Source organism: Anser brachyrhynchus (assembly GCF_964034855.1).
Source record: "Anser brachyrhynchus genome assembly, chromosome: 3".
Taxonomy (NCBI): Eukaryota; Metazoa; Chordata; class Aves; order Anseriformes; family Anatidae; genus Anser; species Anser brachyrhynchus.
In genome coordinates, this window is record NC_137696.1 from 83459330 (window position 1) to 83478750 (window position 19421).

General features: G+C 40.1%; 1 protein-coding gene across 11 annotated transcripts in view; it reads left to right on the forward strand.

The window, feature by feature from the left end:
- GPR63 (G protein-coupled receptor 63) overlaps positions 1-17727 on the forward strand; it is a 40847-nt gene extending 23120 nt beyond the window's left edge. For 10 of the 11 annotated variants that reach the window (XM_080585952.1, XM_080585959.1, XM_080585955.1 and 7 more), the window contains one exon: positions 1283-17727. In XM_080585952.1, the coding sequence (XP_080442078.1) occupies positions 1428-2687 (1260 nt within the window). In that variant the 5' untranslated portion in view covers positions 1283-1427 and the 3' untranslated portion in view covers positions 2688-17727. The remainder of the gene's footprint in view (positions 1-1282) is intronic. The other variant, XR_013948771.1, reaches the window with a different exon arrangement.
- Positions 17728-19421: the final 1694 nt, after the last annotated feature.

Sequence of the window (19421 nt, forward strand, 5' to 3'; positions counted from 1 at the left end):
TGTTGTTTTACCTGGGTTTTAGTAAAGCATTTGACACTGTTTCCCACAGCATTCTCCTGGAGAAACTGTCTGCATATGGCTTGGACAGGTGTACAGTTTGCTGGGTGAAGAACCGGCTGGATGGCCAGGCTCAGAGTCATAGTGAAAGGAGTTCAGTCCAGTTGCTGGCCCGTCACCAGTGACATTCCCCAGGGCTCAGTACTGGGGCCAGTTTTGGTCAGTGTTTTTATCAACAATCTTCATGAGGGGTTTGAGTGCACACTCAGTAAGATCACAGACGATGCCAGGTCAGGTGGGACTGTCCATTTGCTTGAGGGTAGGAAGGCTTTGCAGGGGGATCTGGGTAGGCCAAGTCCAATCTAATGACATTCAGTAAGGGTAGGTACTGGGTTCTGCACTTGGGTTATAACCCCATGCAGCGATATAGGCCTGGGGAAGAGAGTGTGAGCCAGCAGTATGTCCAGGTGACCAAAAGGCCAACCTTGCACGCAGTACTGGTGAGCCCGCACCTCAAATATTGTGTTCAGTTTGGGCCCCTCATTACAGGAAGGATATTGAGCAGACCCAGTGTGCACAGAGAAGAGCAATGAAGCTGGTGAAGGGACTAGAAAACGAGTTAGGAGGAACATCTGAGGGAACTGGGGCTGTTCAGTTTGGAGAAGAGGAGGTTGAGGGGAAACCTCATTGCTCTCTACAACTACCTTAAAGGAGACTACAGCAAGGAGAGTGTCAGTCTCTTTTCTCAGGTGACAAGTGCTATAGCATATGAGGAAATGGCCTCAAGTTGTGGCAGGGGAGGTTTAGGTTGGATATCAGGAAGAATTTCTTCTTGGAGTGAGTGGTCAGGCATTGGAGCAGACTGCCTAGGGAAACGGTGGAGTTCTTGGGCCTGGAGGTTTTTAAGAGACGTGCTGATGTGGCACCAAGGGATGTGGTTTAGTGATGGGACTCATTAGGTCAGGTTGGTGGTTGGACTTGATCTTGAAGGTTTTTTTAACCTGGATGATTCTATGATTATATTGATTTGAATTATTCACTCTTCATCAGTAAAGTTTTGGTTTTGAACACAAGATTTCCAGTCCTGGTTATAGTAGAGAAAAGCATCTTTAAGAAAATGACCAAATAGTACTAGACCCCAGTGTGGGTTCTTAAGCAAAATGTCACTCTGAAGTGTAAAGCTTAAAGTGTAAGGATACTTTTGTCACTGAGGAAAGCAAGTGATCATTTGGTTCACATTGATTTTAGAGAATCTTACTTTGTTTCTTTATTATTTTTTTTTCAGACGGAAATACTGACATGAATTTAAGAGCTTTGATGCCTTCAGATGTTGAACTCTGATTTGGTAAATGACCAGGAATAAGATACTGCCTGAACAAGCTGAAATGCCTTGAAGACCTTTTGGTTCTGCTTTCATTCTTCCTGAAGCAATGGTTTTCTCAGCAATGTTGACACTGGCCAGTCCTGGGACCTCAAATGCTACTTTTATTGTTTATGAAAATGCCTACACGAATTTTACCACTCCACAGTTCTTGCTTCGTAGTGGCACAACACAGCCATTGAGATATAGTTCAGGTGCTGTGCTTACCACTGAGAGAAGTACTTTTCTGGTAAATGCTACAGCTATCCTGCCATCGCAAGAAGTTTTCAGGAGCTTGAGTTTGCCACTCCAGATCATTCTTTCTGCTGCTATGATATTTATCCTATTGGTTTCTTTCCTTGGAAACTTTGTTGTCTGCCTCATGGTCTACCAGAAGGCAGCTATGCGATCTGCAATTAACATTCTCTTAGCAAGCCTGGCTTTTGCAGACATGCTGCTGGCAGTGCTGAACATGCCTTTTGCTTTGATAACAATCATTACCACTCAGTGGATTTTTGGGGATATATTCTGCAGAGTCTCTGCCATGTTTTTCTGGCTTTTTGTCATAGAGGGGGTAGCCATTCTTCTTATTATTAGCATTGACCGATTTCTTATCATAGTGCAGAGGCAAGATAAACTGAACCCATACCGCGCGAAGATTCTAATTGTGATTTCCTGGGCAGCATCCTTTGTTGTTGCTTTTCCGTTGTCAGTAGGGAATCCTAATCTGCAGATACCCTCGAGAGCACCTCAGTGTGTTTTTGGCTACTCTACCAACCCAGGTTACCGAGCGTATGTGATAGTTATCTTGCTAATTTCCTTTTTTATTCCATTCCTGGTAATGCTGTATTCTTTTATGGGCATACTCAACACTGTCCGCCACAATGCAGTTCGTATCCATAGCCACCCTGATAGCATATGCCTCAGCCAGGCCAGCAAACTTGGTCTTATGAGCTTACAGAGACCTTTTCAGATGAATATTGATATGAGCTTTAAAACTCGTGCCTTCACGACCATCTTGATTTTGTTCCTTGTCTTCATAGTCTGTTGGGCACCCTTCACCACTTACAGCCTTATTGCCACATTCAACAGCCACTTCTACTACAAGCACAACTTTTTTGAGATAAGCACTTGGCTCCTTTGGCTCTGCTACCTCAAGTCTGCACTGAACCCACTGATTTACTACTGGAGGATTAAGAAGTTTCATGATGCATGCTTAGACTTGATGCCCAAATACTTCAAGTTTTTGCCACAGCTACCTGGCCATACAAGGCGGCGCATTCGACCCAGTGCCATCTATGTGTGTGGAGAGCATCGGTCTGTAGTGTAAAGCTGCAGTTGTATGACAATGATTGATCGTTATTTTCTGGGATTATTTGTTTTTAGGCTTTAGGTTGATTTTTGTTTTTGTTTCATATGGCTTTTTCAGTGTGGCCATATCTTATAACTTGATTAAATTTTCTGTGCAATTTTGGGAGGAAAGACAGAGGGAGGGGAGGTGATCGGTTATAGTTGGGTTTACTACCAGAATACAATCTACACAAAATAACAAATGTTACCTCTAGGATTCCATGGAAATCCATTCTTTTAAACAAAAATTGCATTTGTAACATTTTGTCAGGTTTATGCTTACTAGACCTGCAATTGCATCTAATTGTAGGGATTTTTTATGCTGCTAAGGTACAGTATATTCAGTTGGTGTAATTTTTCTGAAAAATGTTGCTGCTGTCTGCCAATGTATTAGAGCCAAAAAGTCTCATTAGATAACTTCTATTTAATTTTAACAATATTTCAGAAGTTTTGGTGGCGACACTATAAAACTTTTTTCTTTTTTAATATTTCCATTAATATTTTTGTGCACTTTAAAGAAATTGCTATAGAATTTGTTCATTGGAATATTTTGTTCTGTATTGAAGGGGTATTATTGTTGTTATTATTTGTTATATTGGTGAATTTCAATGAAAGTCCCATGTAAGCTCTAGGAGGGCAATTTATGTTGGTATAGCTACAATTAGAGTCATGGATTTGATGTTTTTCAAACAACTGATCAGAAGTAGCATTAACTGCTTAGTTCTGAGGGGAGTTGGAAGAAGAAAAGGAAAGAAAGCGATGGAAATACCGTATCCTGAGGTTTAGGCTAACAAAAGATTTAGAAAAAGGGAGTTCACTTGAAAATTGTTGGAGGGGGAAAGGGTAGCTGTGGTGTGGTTACTTAAGGTTGTTCGATGCTATCCAAGCCTAGTGACATGCCTGAAAAGCTGTCAGAAATTGTGACTCTGTGCTTTCAGTTCACGGTATGTTGGTATAATGCTGTTTCTGCATGAAGATCATTTAAGGCTAGGTATGCTCTATATGGCTGAAATCATGCTATCAGGTGTTCATTGGGATAGAATTAGGGATAGTAGGGGAAACCTATGTAGCCTACATAGGAACAGCTGTGGGGGACAGAAATCCTAATGACTTCTTTTCCAGTTTAAGTATTAGATTGAAACCATAATCTGGTAATAATGGTTAACAGTTGGCCAGCAAAGTTTGCTAGGGATGGGGTAAAGTTCCCCTTTTTCCCTCTGGGACTTCTTTACATTCATTTTTCTTTGCTCCTTTCCTTCTGTAGTGGCTGCTGCTTCAAGGGTTTACTTTACTGTACTCATGCATTAGGCATGGGGTTCTCCCCCTGAAATGACAAACCACCCTTTTGGTTAGTACCAGGCTGTCTCGATACCTGCCTGGAAAGTAGAAAGACAAAGGTCTTCCTTGACCATAGCAATCCAGGCTCAGATATTTTTCTTTTCAACCAGCTAAATAAATATTTAATGAGAAGCAAGTAAAAATAAGCCTTAGGTTTGGGCTTTGAAGTGAGATCCCCAGTTCCTCTGAGCCTAGGGAAGAATGCTTGCAGAACTTGCGTGTTCTTGCAGCCGGTTTTTGGGGCTGTCTGTGATGGGGTACAGGAGGAATAAGGCACAATGAACTTGTCAGCCAGGGCTAGGGGTTGGGCTTCTCTTGGTTCCAGCTGTCTTTCAGTACTCCAAAGCATGGGGCCTCTTCATTATTCTTGTTCCTGAAGAGCACATAAGAGCAATTTTATCTATTGCTGCATGAATTCTGAACTGAGTGTATGAAGGAAATGCTCTGTACTGCGTGGATGTCCAGGGACTGCTTGCTTCTGGAGGCCAGCTAAGCATTTCTAGCACAGATTTTATTCAAGTCTTCAGTGAAGAACTACTTTAACTGTAATTTCTGTTCCTCTCATTGACAATTATTGGTAAAAGCGTTGGCAATTTCTACATTTTATGAGAATAAAAGGAATGATTCTGAATTTTAGTAATTTCATTTTTTAACAAAAAAAAAAAAAGCTTGTTAATGCACTGCTATTGGAGGTTCTGGATTGTGAAGACACCCTGGCGGGGCTGATGTTATTGATGTCCATGCTTTCTATTCCTTGTCAACTGCACTGATGATATGGATTTTTCTGATCAAAATGATAGGCGGTAAAGGAGTTCCGCTGTAAAACAGAGAGTTTTAGTGTGTCTTTGCAGTATAGCTTTTACTTCTCAATTACATTTACATTGATGGCAAAAGTTTATGACCTGGGTTGTATGGATTTTCTGTTTCAGAGCTGTCATCCTTGTTTATCTCTGAAAGCAGCAAAATTGTGCTTAGAGTTAATGTAATATGGTAAGAGTACACACTAAGATGGCAGAACAGGTATTTTTTGCTGTCTTCCAGAGCTATGATGTAAGGGGCTTGAACAAATGTAAAATATAGTAATTCAAAAAGGAATGAGAATGAGTAATACAGGAAAGTGAGATGGTTTTCTTGAAGGGGAGGGGAAAGGGAAGAGATTGTTGGGGGGATTTCAGAATCTCTGATAAGTACTTGCTGTGAAGTATAAATTGCAAACATCAAAGAAAGTTAATCTGTCTGAATAACTTGGTGTTTGTTTATTACAACTCTGCCAAGGTTTGCTCAGAGCTGGGCCTGCTGATACCTGGAGAAAAGAAACGCTGATTGTGTAGCCCAAATTGAAAAGTGACTGGGGTGGTGATACAGTATTCACACTTAACAGGTTTTAGAGATGATGAGAGCTTGCAGTGAACAAAGGGTGTTCAAACAAACATACAAAAAGGTGTCAGAGAATAATCCCCAGGATAACTGTGTTTACAAAATCATTTGGCCTATTGTATCTAATACACTGTCTTTAGAGCAGTGCCTTGTTACAGCTGAAGTTCTAGGACCAAGTTAAAGACCACTAAAACTGCTCAGTCTTACTGTCTGTGATCCTGCCAAAATAAGCCTGACCTTGCAAACGTCTGTAATGTTAAAACATCTGCATGTTTGCAGAATTAGGGGCTACTAAGGCATTTTGATGGGTTTGATCAAGTCAGGATTTTAAAAAATAAAGTTGATTGTTCTCGATTGTACTGGCAAATTACAACAGTCTTCTCCAGAAATTATACTGGTTACTAAACTGCATTCCCTTATGTTACATTTTCAGAAATCTTTGATGTGGAGGATGGAAATGAATGTATTTTCAATTATGTTTCAGTTTAATTCATTCTGTGAAAGCATGCTGCTTACACAAGGCTCATTTGTAGAAATCTATTGCTAAAATGATTCTTTTGTACTCAAAGTTGTGTATTTTTGACATTTGTTACTCATGTAAGAAAATTTATGTATATAGATAAGAAAATTGTTTTGCCTCTTACTGTTTTCTGTTACTTTCTTAATTTGTATGCCAGATGCTTTTATATTTTCTTTTGAATTTGGGCACACGCATAAACAGTTGCAAGACTTCAGTGGTCTTTCTGTAACCATTTGAAACTTTCAATTCTCAAATCATTCAACAGTGCCCTCCTAGAGAGAGATCTTGATTTATTTTTAAGTGAAAAATAAAAATTCAGAGCACAAGTTTGTTGTGGTTGCAATGGTGACAAATTTCTTAAGTCCAGTTTTCTAGGAGACACTACTTTGCCATTGTGGACTGGTTTGATTTTTTTTTTTTTTGAGGAATAGTCACTTTCTGAAGAAAATTTGAACTACTCTTTTAAAACAACCTGTTAAATAGAATGGTATTGTCTTTTCTAAGCCTGTGAACGTACCTGAGAAACAAAGAAACAAACAAACAAAAAGAGCATTCTCAAAAAAATGTGGCTAAAGACTGTACAATTGCTATATATTTGTATATTCACAACCTAAGCAAAAGTTTTCTTCAATTTGATGCCCAGCTTCCTAGTTGCAAACATTATATTTATTTTATTTGTAAATTAATTAAGAGTATGATTGCTTTTCAGAATTTCAGTTTAAAACAAAATGTTTTAAAAAAATAGAAAGCTCTCTTACGAGCTTGTGTGTCAACATAGCTAAAATAAAAGTGGTAATATACTGCAAAGGAGAAAAAAAAATCCAAAAAATACTACCTGTACTGTGTGCTATCTTTTAGCTAGGACTAAGTAATTTAAATAATCTTATTTTACAATAAATGAAGCAGGCAGTGGTATTGCATGGCATGATTCATTTCAGTATAAGACAGTGACCTTTATGATTCAAATGCTGCTTGTTTGTATGTGATGAATTACTTCAGATATTAGTAGAATGAAAAATGTTCAGCATCTTGGCTGTTTTGGGGAAATTTTTCAGCTTGCTAATGATTCAGCAGAAATTCCACTAGAGTGATGTAGAGAAATGGTAGAGTCAAGACATGTCCCTAGAGAACCCCTGCAAGGGGATGGGTATTCCAGGTGCTAGGGGATGGCCTTGCTCAGCTGGCCACACAGCTAATTGTAACGCTCTGTCCCTGACTTCAACAACCACTTCTTCATCTCTTCTCGCCTTTTGCCTTCCATCTCCCCTGAGGCAGCACCTCCTGCTCTGCCGTGTTGTGGCAGGAGGTGCTGGTGCTGATGGTTGGAGAAGGTGAGGAAGCGCAGGTACCTGGAGCAGCTCTTGGGCTATTTGAAGCATCTCTGGCAGGCTGAGAGCGAGCTTTACCAACTTGGACTATAAGATTAGGGCTGTCAGGGAAGAGCTGTTACAGGTCCACATGTATTTGCTTCTAGCATTAGTGCAGGATTCTGCTCTTATCCCCAGTAGGTCCAGGTTTTATTCCCTTTTTGGCCTGTTCCAACTAAGCTACAATAGTGATCAGCTCATGGCTGAATTTGTCCCTCTGTTTTTGTGAGTACCTTGGGCACAGAATTTGCCAGTGAGTATTAAACAGAACTGGAGTTCCTACTGCTTGCTGTCAATCAAAATGGCATTAATGAAGACAATCAGATCTGCTACGATATGAGGAGAAAAGAAAGCCTTAAGTCAGTTACTGCATTGTGTGAGATGGGAAAAATTATCAGCTGTAGTAGGTGATGCTTCTTAATTCTTAGCTGCTCCTTACAAAACTGATCTGTGTTTGTAAAATGGACGTTATGGATACTTTGAGCAGAGTGTGTCTTATTTTACTTTATTGTGCAACAGTGAGTGCAGCTTGAGGTAAAATCACTAACAGTGCTGCAAGCGAGTGCAGGTAGTATTCATAAATATCAAAGTATAACTTGTTCCTGTTCTATTCGCCTGTCTAGATAACTAACTTTGCTTGTGTGTGGGAGCAGAACATAGCAATATTGAGGCATGCTCCTTGTTTAATTGGTGCTGTGTCTTAAATAGATGACTGCAATTCAAACCTCTGTGGTTGACCTGAAATAGAGGTAAGCCTTTTCACCACTGTGAGTAGGAATTCTACTAACGCTGTCCCTTCTGTTGAAAGAGAAGAGTTCTCGTCAAATAAATGGCATTAATTCCTCCAGGAGTGAATTAATCTGATCTCCAAAGGGGCTGTAATCACTGCTGTGATAAACATCAGTGTTGTCCTTAGATGTAAGGGACCTAGGCTGTGTGTCAAAGACAGAAGATTTTGGTGGCTCTGAGCAGTGCCTAAAGTTGGTATGGCAAAAGAGAGACCCTGTAGATTGGAGGAAAATCTGGGTGCTAAAGTACAGCTTCAGTCCTGCTGTTCTTTGGGGTGCCAGTGCCGTCTCCCTGAAAAAGTCATGCCTTTCAAAGGAAGAGAGTGGCCTGTCTTCCATCATCTCCTGTTTGTTGATTCTTTGGCGGTGAGAACAGTCTTTGAATTTGGTTCCTTGGACTTGGATATCCTTCCCTTCCTTGCAGGAGGAGGTTGAACCTGTTGTGTATCAGCAGTATGTCCTAGAGCAGGGAGATGCTGTCAGTCCTTCCTGTGGATGCTATCACAATGAGTGACTTCATATTTCTTGGGCCAGAGGGAAAGAGCTAGCGTACTCACAAGGAAGCGGAAGGCTGTGCTCCAGTCACCTTTTGTATAAGGTAGAGTTTTGCAATTAGGTTTTCAACTGTTGGAAGCCCCATCACTGATGGCATGCAGCAAGTACCGCAGCCCAGGTGCATGTCCTTTCTCTTTCAGCGAATAGTTAATTATTCTGTTCAACGTAGAACGGCTTTTACAGGAGGGACTGAGAATGCCCTTTCTATTCTTACCATGGATAAGGTAAGAATCCACTGATTATAGCATTAGCAAGAGACAGAAGCTCTGGTTTAAAATCCTCTTGTGTCCTAAGGTGAACTGATACCATATTTCCCTCATAAATATATTCACCACTGAATAGCTAGCTTAAGGGAGTGGTCTGCCAAGAAATTTGTCTTGGTTATGTGTGTTGTTTTTTTTTTTTTCTTCCAGTCTTAGCTGTTGAATGAGCCCTGACAATGCCTGTGGATGGAATTTCTCGTGACGTGGGTAATGTAAAGCCTGTTCTGCAAATCCTAGTTTGAGATGGGCACTGCACTGTTCACCACTGTCAGTGCTGCAGCACTTCTGGACACGTGTAGAAGCAGATCCATATGATGAGATGAATGTATTATTTTAGCTATCTCTGACAAAACCTTTGAAGGCAGCTGACTTTGCTCTCAGCACAAGTACTGTAGGCACCTGTCTCTGACACCGAGTGAGAGTCTGCAAATGGGCTGTAAACTGAAGCACTTTTCATGCGTCTGGATCTTAACCCCTCTTCCCTAACACAAGACTTTTTTTTTTTTTTTTAACTGAAGCAGGTCTCTAAGGGAAAAGAAAATTTCAAAAAGCATTTTATATTTGAGATTTTTTTAGGAGGTGTTTGTGTTACAATAATTAATTCACATGGCTTGTGCAGGAGGCCAGACTATATGACCACCGTAATTCTTTCTGACTTTTTTTCTGTATGAGAGGCTGATTTCACTTACGTAAATCTTTACTTTATTAGTGCTATTGTCAAGGTGAGCCTGGGAATTGCTAGGAAGAATCTTAACTATAATTTAAGGGATACAAAGAAACGGCCCTTTTAGGAGCGTTGCTAACCTTTGTAATTCATCTTAGGTCAACGTTGGTGGTGCTTGATTCTGGAAGGCTGGCTTTTCTAATCAACTTTCTCAGAGGAATTCATTATCTTAAAATCTGTGACTAACAAAAGATGTTTTGTTCTTTTGAAGTTCAAGTTAATTTCCATGAAGGTTACTATTACTAAGCAACAGATTCTGTTGAGCGTCTCTTGAGGGGCTGAAGCTACAGCATGTACAAAAGTAAAGCAAAACACAGTGAAAATATGATGAAACGGTATGATGGGTAGAGTGGCCACAAGTAGTACCATGCACAGGGTATTTCCAGGAGTTTCCATGAAAGCTGCTGTTTGACCCACAGGAGCTAAAGATCAGCGTAGACTGGTCATAGCATTTTACTGTCTACTGCAAGTACAAAGCAAGATTCAGCCTCTCATCAAACAAATACACCACAGCATGACCATTCAAAAGGGAAAAAAAAAGTCCGCGATACAATTCAGCATACTCAACTCTTCTGAGAAAAGGAATCAGATACAGTATGTTAGTCATATTCAAAGAAGAGCGCTTATTCTAGTTGTGAGGACAGAGTGAAATGAAATACAGGAATACAGGAATGCTTTCTTAGGTCACAAATGATGCTCTCTTTCAGTCTCAGTAGAAATATGTATTTGCAGCTTCCTTAAGTTAAAAATAAAAAGGGGGCAGGGGATATTCAGCTTTTTGAGGGAAAAGATTTCACTCTCTTCTATAGCTTAGCTAACTGCTTGTTAAATACAAAGCGCAAATGATAGGAGAAAGGAGAAAAAAAAGATTACTTATAAACAAATGATTTTTTTTATAATTTCAATTTTTTTGTTCTTCTTGTGTTCCATTTAAGTGTTCAAGAGATCCAATTTTCTAGCATAACTTTTACATGAGGTGAATTTGAATATTTGTTCAATAGTGTTTATACTCACAGTAAAACTCACAGCTCACAGTAAAAATATCTATTACATTACAACCCAATAGTAATGGTGCATGTAGGTTATGTACAATTGAAAAAAGCATGCTAAATATGCTTTAAATAGTAAATATATTTGGTCTTGAATGTCAGACTCCTAAAGATATGGCTAGAATATCCAAAATCAATTTTAGCATAGAAACTCATGACCACTACTGCCCCAAAATATTTTGAACTCTGATCGTTCCAGTCACAGTTTCTTCTTAGCACTGTTTGATGTTTTTTCCCCAAATATACATACCTTCTGACACTACTTAGGATAGATGCACTACTACCCAAATTTTTATAAAGTGAGAAATGAGGCACGAGAGAAATTAATACCAAAATAAAATAAAAAAATTAGATGCCTAATTGCCACCAAGTTAAAGTAAATACGCAGAGCCTCTAGTCAGACGTTAACCTGTCCCTGGAGATACTGAGAATTGCCAGGTGTTTTCCAAGCTAAATGAGGTCTATTTTGGGGCATGCCCAGAAGCAGTTGTGTCCTCACTTCAGTGAAAAAAATGCCTTGGTATCTGAACCCCTCCTAACTTTCCCATCCAGGGTTGTACAGAAACTTCCCAGCTCTGTTTAAAGCTTATCACTGTCTCTTGTGCATCTGCTTACATCTATGAAGTGACTGAATGGCTTTTAAAAATTAATGTGATGTTTAGAAATAGATTCTGTTCTTAAACTGTATCCTCATTTTATGTTGCAAGCTCTAAATCACTTTAAGCAGAGGTTTGAAGTAAGTAAGTTGCATGAAGTCTGATTAGTTGATTAGAGAAAGTATTAGTTTGTCTGCAGCAATTAAGATTCTATGATGTTGCCATAGGTCAATTACATTATGGTTTCTGTGGGAAATGCCAGTGTTTTGAGAATGTTTTGATTTTCATTCAAAGGGCAAGTTAGTGGTTTCAAAAATTCTCTCAGCAGACAAAGAATCAATTCCTTTAGAAAAGCAGGCGGCTTCTGTTTTGGTATTTCTTCAACAAAATGCTGCTGGTTTTCTCTGTTCCAGAGACTCCCACACTATCCAGGACCCCAGGCAACCTCCAGAGAATCAGACTGGAGTGCGAAGGTGTCTCATTGTAAACAGGGGTGTCAGTAAGCTCGAACTCTTACACTTCCAACTCTCTTAATGCTTTTAGGGGCTCTGCTGCAAGGACCAAGCCAAGCAGTCAAAGCCTGAGTTAAGCTTGGTCTCCAGAGACAAAGTCTTTTATCTTTGTGTCAGGGAACCCGGAGATCCAACATCCTTAGCCTCACAGCGCCTTGCATCAGGGTCGGCCTAAAGCTGCAGCCCCTGAACGCTTTAGGTCAGCTAGTCCTGGACATGGTGAGGGAGCTGCAGGAATGAATCTGCACCGCTAGATTTAGCATCTACACTGCTAAATGGTCCTGGGTGTAGTGGTTACAGGATGGCTAAGTTAAGGGACTGGAGCACCTCTCCTTGGAGAGAGAGCTGGGCCTCTTCAGTGTAGAGAAGAGAAAGCTCGGGGGGAGAATCAATGTTTAGGAATACCTGAAAGGAAGATGCAAAGAGAATGGAGCCAGTTTTTTTTTTTTTTTTAGAGGTGCCCAGTGCCAGGACAAGAGGCAGTGGGCACAAACTGGAACGCAGGAGGTTCCATCTGAACATCAGGGCGCACTGGTGGGTAACAGTGCTGGCACAGGTTGCCCAGAGAGGCTGTGGAGTCTCCCTCCTTGGAGATCACAGAATAGTTTTTGGGTTGGAAGGGACCTTACAGACCATCCAGTTCCAACCCCCTGCCATGGGCAGGGACACCTCCCACCAGACCAGGTTGCCCAAAGCCCCATCCAGCCTGGCCTTGAACACCTCCAGGGATGGGGCATCCACAGCTTCTCTGGGCAACCTGTGCCAGTGCCTCACCACCCTCATAGTAAAGAATTTCTTCCTAATATCCAATCTATATCTCCTATAGTTTAGTTTAAAGCTGTTGCCACTTGTCCTATGGCTACACTCCCTGACAAAGAGTCCCTCTCCAGCTTTGTAGTAAGCATTTTTCCAGGCCTTTTCTTTAGAAGCTGCCTGGACATGGTTCTGGGCAAGCAGCTCAAGGTGGTCCTGCTTGAGCAGGGTTGGACCGGGTGGTTCTTTCCCACCTCAACCATTCCATGGTTCTGTCAGCACCACTGCACAGTCCTTGCTGTTAAATATCTGACAGACTTATTTTTTTCATGGGCCAGTAAGCCTTTTCCCTGGCATGGCTCACAGGCTAACAGAGGACAAGAGTTTATTGCATTTAACAGTTTGGGTATGGAGATCATATTTTAAGGGGAGACCTTAACCCCTTATTGGGGAGAATGTATGCTGAGCCATGCCATTTGGTCTGAGAAATAAATCCCTGGCTTGTTTTATTTGCTTGTTTCATTCTTGATGTAAGCAGGAATTTTGGAATTCCTACTAATGACTATGATGTTTTTGCCTGCTAGTCCTTGAAATGATGGGAAGCATTACAATTTCTCATCCACTTACTGACTTTTTGCAGCTTATCCATCAATGTTTGAACAGATGATATGCAGATTTTTTTTTTGTCAAAAAATATGTACTTAAAAAAAAATCCCAGCCCCCTCACCCCCCATCCTCCTGCAAGAAATCAGAGAGCATTTAAAAAGCTAGCTTTTCTCTGAGGTCATCTATTTTATTATAAAACTATATGTATGCTCTAGGTGATCATGCTCAGCAGCGGGGTTGGACTAGATAATCTTCAGAGGTCCCTCCCAGCATTGGCCATTCTGTGATTCTGTATTTAGGAAAGATGGCTTGCAAACATGATTAGTAAAGATACTGGGCTTGCTTCTGTCTTCAAATTATTAATTCCAGGTCATTCCGTAGTACCTTAGTCAATTTTTGCATTTCTACTGATGTTACATGAAAAACATCTTGGAAATGTTTCAGATATTTGAAATTAATTGGACTCTCCATATCTTCACTTCCATGGCTGGACCATTTTTATTACAGGGGACCAATTTTTGCTCTCATTATAGCAATTGTAAATGTGAAATAAATCTATTCATTTCAATAGAGTTGCTCACAAGAGACTTTGCAATATAATCCTGCAGACTTTTTTGCTCTACCAGACCAGTACAGAATGTATCTGAAGAGGAAAGGAATTAAATTAAAATGTTATTTAAAATTTAATATTAAAATTGCATGATTTGTGTCCATTGTCACAAGTGATCTCATTCTGAAGTCTGGGGTAGAAACAAATTCTGTGCATTCAGTTGAAGAACAAGCATGCTTAGTTTTTTTCCAGGCTTTTTCAGACACATATTAAAGGTTCGAACCTCTTCACTCATCCAGTATTAAATATTTTTTATGGAATTGTACTTCTGGGAGGGATTTATCATGTGTGTGTGTACATATGTATCATCATCATCCATGTATGCTTACAGACCTATCCACACATATCTCTGTATAATGAACAGTATAATTTGGAATTGGTCTTCAAAGATAGATGCAGCCACAGCATAAAGAGAAGGCTCTGCTGCTGTGTATTTCTTACTGCTTTTTATATATGCAGCAATGATAATGGGATGACTATAGCCCTTTGTACTGGCCTTCCTCCCTATTGGAGCTGCAAATGACCACTTTGTCATTTGTAGTGCTGGCAAATATTTATCTTGTCCCAAATAAGGTGGTACCATTTTCAGATGACTTGGTTTGCAATACTTGAGTTATTTTGTGGTGTAGGGTGAAGTAGTCTTTCAGTGCCTAGAGTCAGAGTCTTCTGATTGTTCAGTGACTTAGGAAATTACAAGACTTAAAGGGACAAACAAGCATGCTTGCAACATAAATCCTGATGAATATTTTAAACAAGTAAGTATTATAGTTCTCATAGAGTACCAAGTCCTTGTATCTGTGATGCACTGATGACTCTATGTGCTTTTTCCTATCCAGAATTCATTAATATTACCTGGTAAATCTTTGATAAATCAAATTTTGACATTTTTTCCCAATAAAGTTATCTAAGTCAGAGGTAGTTTATTTCTAGCCAGAAATCACCGTCTTCCGTATGAGACATGCCTCAAACAGTAAGATACCCTGCTGAGCTCATAGTGCAATAGAAAACTTTGGTTTACTTGTTATAAAACAAGTGTGTGTGTGTCTGTGAGTGCATATAGTAAAATCTGTTTTTATATGGCTTTTCTTACCCTTTCATTAAATTCTGGTAATATAATCACTACAAATGCAGAAGTGCAATTATGGCTTAGGCAGTAATATGCTTAAAATTTTGAAAGAAGAAACTATTTCCTAAATATGCCTGGCAAAACGTGTGGCTGCCCAGAGCATCATGCTAGTCCCTAATATTGCCTCGTGGATTATTCTTTTTCAAGGGAATACTGAAAATAACAAATATGTGAGTTCTTTACCCAGCCAATCTTTCCTTACCACCAGGACCAGTATGGAACCAGGAATGTCGTCTGCACTTGCTGGCTGTCTGTTCACTCCTGTCCCACTAAAAGGGTTATATGGCTATGCAGACTGAAACTTCTTCCAGATGAAAAAACAACTGGAGACGTATTGCTATGAAATATCCTAATGTGAAGGTAATATAGAGGATGTTTAATTTTGAGAGTGATGGCCACTTAATTTCAGTTTTTATATGTTATGACGAGATACTTTAAAAAACAAGGCATTCTAGCTCCAAGATGGATTATGAGCTGGGAAGCATCCACAGCTGTGAAAACTGCAGGAGGTATATCCAGTTCTACCATGCTGAAATATTAGTACAGCAAGGCAGTGAACCGAGCTTGTTTTCTTTGTCTCCATATAGGCTGGCAGGTTTCAAAAGAAACAGACTAGATGCTTCTTAAGCTTCTTGATGTCAGTGTCGTGGATCAGCATGATCTTGTGTGTGTGCCTTTTTTTTTTTTTTTTTTTTAAGTCTTATAGCAAAATGCACATTGCTTTAGTGGATTTGTGTTTGAAATGTAATAATGGGACCCATTATGGTTTCCTGAACATAACTACACTTCAAAATCACTTTGCGTCTCCTTTCTGTAATAGTGATGTGAGAAACAAAAGGAACAGAAAAATGGTGCCTTGTTACTGCACTTACCTGCTTGGTGCATGTCTTTTTGTGGCATTTGCTTTGAATTCTGTCAAGAATAAACTATGACTATTGTCAGTTTTTGAAAAGCAATGTAGGTATATCAGAGTGAGCCAAATTCATGTATCTTATGTTGTATTTTTTTTCTCTAGATTCTTGGAACTGTCAGGTAGTTACTGTATTAGAGATTAATTTTACCTAACTTTCAGCGCCAATAAGATAGGCATCTAATCTGAGCTACTCACATATGCTCTCTAGGTACCTTCAGGTGGTGAATCATCCCTTCCATCCAAGAAACTTATTTTGGGAGAATGAGTCATTCTCCAGAAATGCCTGCCTGCTTCCAGCGACAATAGAGGTGGGTAAACTTAGGCTGGGGGCCTGTCACATCTATAAAGTATGGTCAGATGAAGCTCATTCTTTTCTTCTCTTATCTGATGTGACTTAATAGCATGGTCCTGGCTGTTTTAAAGAGAGAAGCACAAAATCGCACAGTGATTATTCCATAACATTTACTATACGGTTTTTGAATCAAATCCTTTGTGGGCAGATAAATTAGGTATCTCACATGGCATTGCCCCCTACATATTGAATATGTGCAACAAACCAGTATACTCAGAGGTATAAGGAGGAAGTAGATTGTTTTAGTTCAAAATTTGGCTGGCAAGCATTGTGTCCTCTTGCTTCTGGTTAAGTGTGTGAGCGATAGAATGAATGAGCACCTTCTTCCTCTCCTGTAGGGCATTACTTAAGACTCACAGGTTACCCCCAAGTTTTTAGATAACAGTTCCCAGACTTTCTGGCATGATACATATGAAAGCTCTTGCAGCTACTTGCCCTCCCCCATTTTCATGACTTGTCACATTTTGCATTCTTCCGGTAACATGCTCCATTAATTTTGCCTATAGCTAACTCATTGCACGTTTGCATCATTAGCATAAAATTTTGACTTTCAAATTAAAAAAAAAAAAAGTCAAAGCTTTTGTTAAGGCAGATATTCCTGTGTGATTGTTATTAATATTGCTGCCATCAAATTCTGAATTTAGTACTTGTATTGTTACTGCTATTTAGTTACTATTAGACTGTTATATATGACTCGCTGTTAAGGTACTGTTATATGATACTATTTTGGCTCTTTTATTTTTTTTAATCATTAGTAACATAAAATACAGCAGGAGAAAAGCTTTTCTAAAGGTTTGGTTTTTAGCTCCAAGCTGTGTCCAGCAGCATTTCTCTCTTTCGTGTATTCCCTCCAAGGATATTTTTAATATCTTCCGCAAATCGTCCTTTCGATTCCTCCTTCAGAAAATTGTCCTTATAGTCTAGTCAAAAGGGACTGTGACATCTACAGTTAGGCACTGTCTGGGACCTAAATATAGGTGCAACACAGCTTGTAATGTACTGTGGTACATGGCTACTGTAATAGTGACTGTGTTGTACTATGGGACTGTGGTGCTTCATCCAGACTACTGATACTATGTTAAACGAGCAGAAATATCGTCAAATGTCATAGCATATGGTGGTGTTCCCAGCGAGACCGTGGACTAGGCCAGAGGAATTTCTAAGAGCTCTTCTCAAGCTCTAAAAAGCTGCCACCAACACTAGCACTTACCGGTGTTCGTGTTTGCAGCCCTGTCAGGGCGCTGCTCTGCGCAGTCTGCCCGCAGCATGGTACTGCTGCTGCCTCTGCTGCTTACAGGCCAAAATGGGGCTTGCTGACTTCTGCTGCATTCCTGAGCAAGCTGTTACATCTGAATAAAATCCATGTCAGTGCCACATCCGGGGTCTACTATATACCTGGGGCACAGGAATAAAAGAAGGGCATCTGCAGTTGTGGTGGTTTTACCGGACTAGGCAGCTGAACACCGCAACCGCTCTCTCACTCCCCCTCCTTAGATAAGGAGGGGAAGAAATAAAGGAAAGAACAACTCACGGGTTGAGATAAGGATGATTTAATTAAAGGAAAAAAGAAATAATTATCAAAGAAAGATTATTATTAATTAAAAAATTTAACTAAACAATTTAACTAAACGATTAACAATTTAATTAAAGGGGGAGAAAAAGGGAAAGGGGAAAAAGGAGGGGGAAAGGGAAAACTAAACAAAACAAGTAAAGGCTATGTGGAAGTGCAGAGGAAAGAAATTACTCTCTACTTCCCACAAATGAGCGATGCTTGACCACGTCCTTGACGCAGGGCCTCAACACACGTAGCCGGTGTTCGGGAGGAGGACAGACGTTTTCCCAACGAGAGCCCACCCCTCCCCTCTTCTTCCTTTTTCCATCTTTTATTGCTGAGTGTGACACCATATGGTATGGAATATCCCTTTGGTTGGTTTAGGTCAGCTGCCCTGGTGATGTTTCTTTTCTCACATCTTTGACCACCCCTAGGGGGGTTAGAGAGAGTCCTGATGCTGTGCCAGCACTGCTCAGCAGCAGACGCAACGCTGGTGTGATACCATTGCTGTTTTAGCTACGAGTGCAGAGCACAGCACTGTATGGGCTGCTGCAGGGAAAGTTAACATCCCAGCCCGACCCAGTACAGCAGTAAGGCAACGGACTGAGGCAGTAAAGCAGTTGTTGCCTGTGGCAGGCCCTGGGAGGCAGGCTGGGTGCTGCAGCAAGGCCAGCTTGTCTCTGGGCAGGTAGCTCTCCCCAGGAACAGCAAACCTGTAAACAAAGAAAGAGCTCTCGCAGCTTCCTTTCAATGTATTCCACTTCTTCACATGGCCATCTTTCTATTTTGATTGTAGTGCTAATGGCTTGGTTGCAACCTTCTTCAACAGCTATTTCATCATCTTAGCTAACCTAACTAACTGGCACTGGAAACCTAAATATTTTTCCGTTCCTTCATTCTGCTTCTAGGTATGTCGAACAAAAGCACTTCATTAACCAATTCCAGGTCCATTTTAACCTCACTGAATACACTGGGTCTTGGTGTACATTTCCCCTTGATTATATTTTCATCAGTAAAATTGCAGCTGTGATTTCATATGCTTTTAATACTTAATCTTAAGATAATTTAATCATTTCTAAATGAATTGGAGGGGATATGTTTAATTGTTTCAAAGTAGATCTCTGAAGTTATCAAATAACAGGTGGTTCTTCAAAATTTAGCATCAGTCCATTTCTTAAATTAATTTTGTTTTGCTTCTACTATGCCAAACAGAAAATACAGTCATTAATTTGAGATGCACTCATTTACTACAAATGCAGTAGATTTATTTTTAACCTTTAAAAATGCCGTTGTCTTTAAGAAATCCTGAAAGTTAGGTGATAGAATTGAATCTCTAACTAGGGCTATTGTTTTGAGTCCAAACAGGTAATTTGGATTAGAGATGTCAAAGTCCTAGATGAGGGTGGCCTTCAGCAACTGCTAATGTTCTCAGAAATAGATAGTAAGATCCAAATATTTTTTTATCAGAAAACTCCAGAAGTAGAGATTTCCTAAGTTTTTTCTTAGAACATGATGTGGGTAAGAACCAGCTCATGCTGTACCACGTTTTGTTTCTGCCAAACAACATATCGCAGGCCTTCCCTGGTGAATGCAAATGATCGCAGATTCTTTAGCCATACTGTAAGGCCTCTCAGTGTTGTTGCACTTGCAATCTCCATTAAGGATTAGAGGTGCAGAGCTATCTGTGCACTTCCATTTAAGCAACACATCATT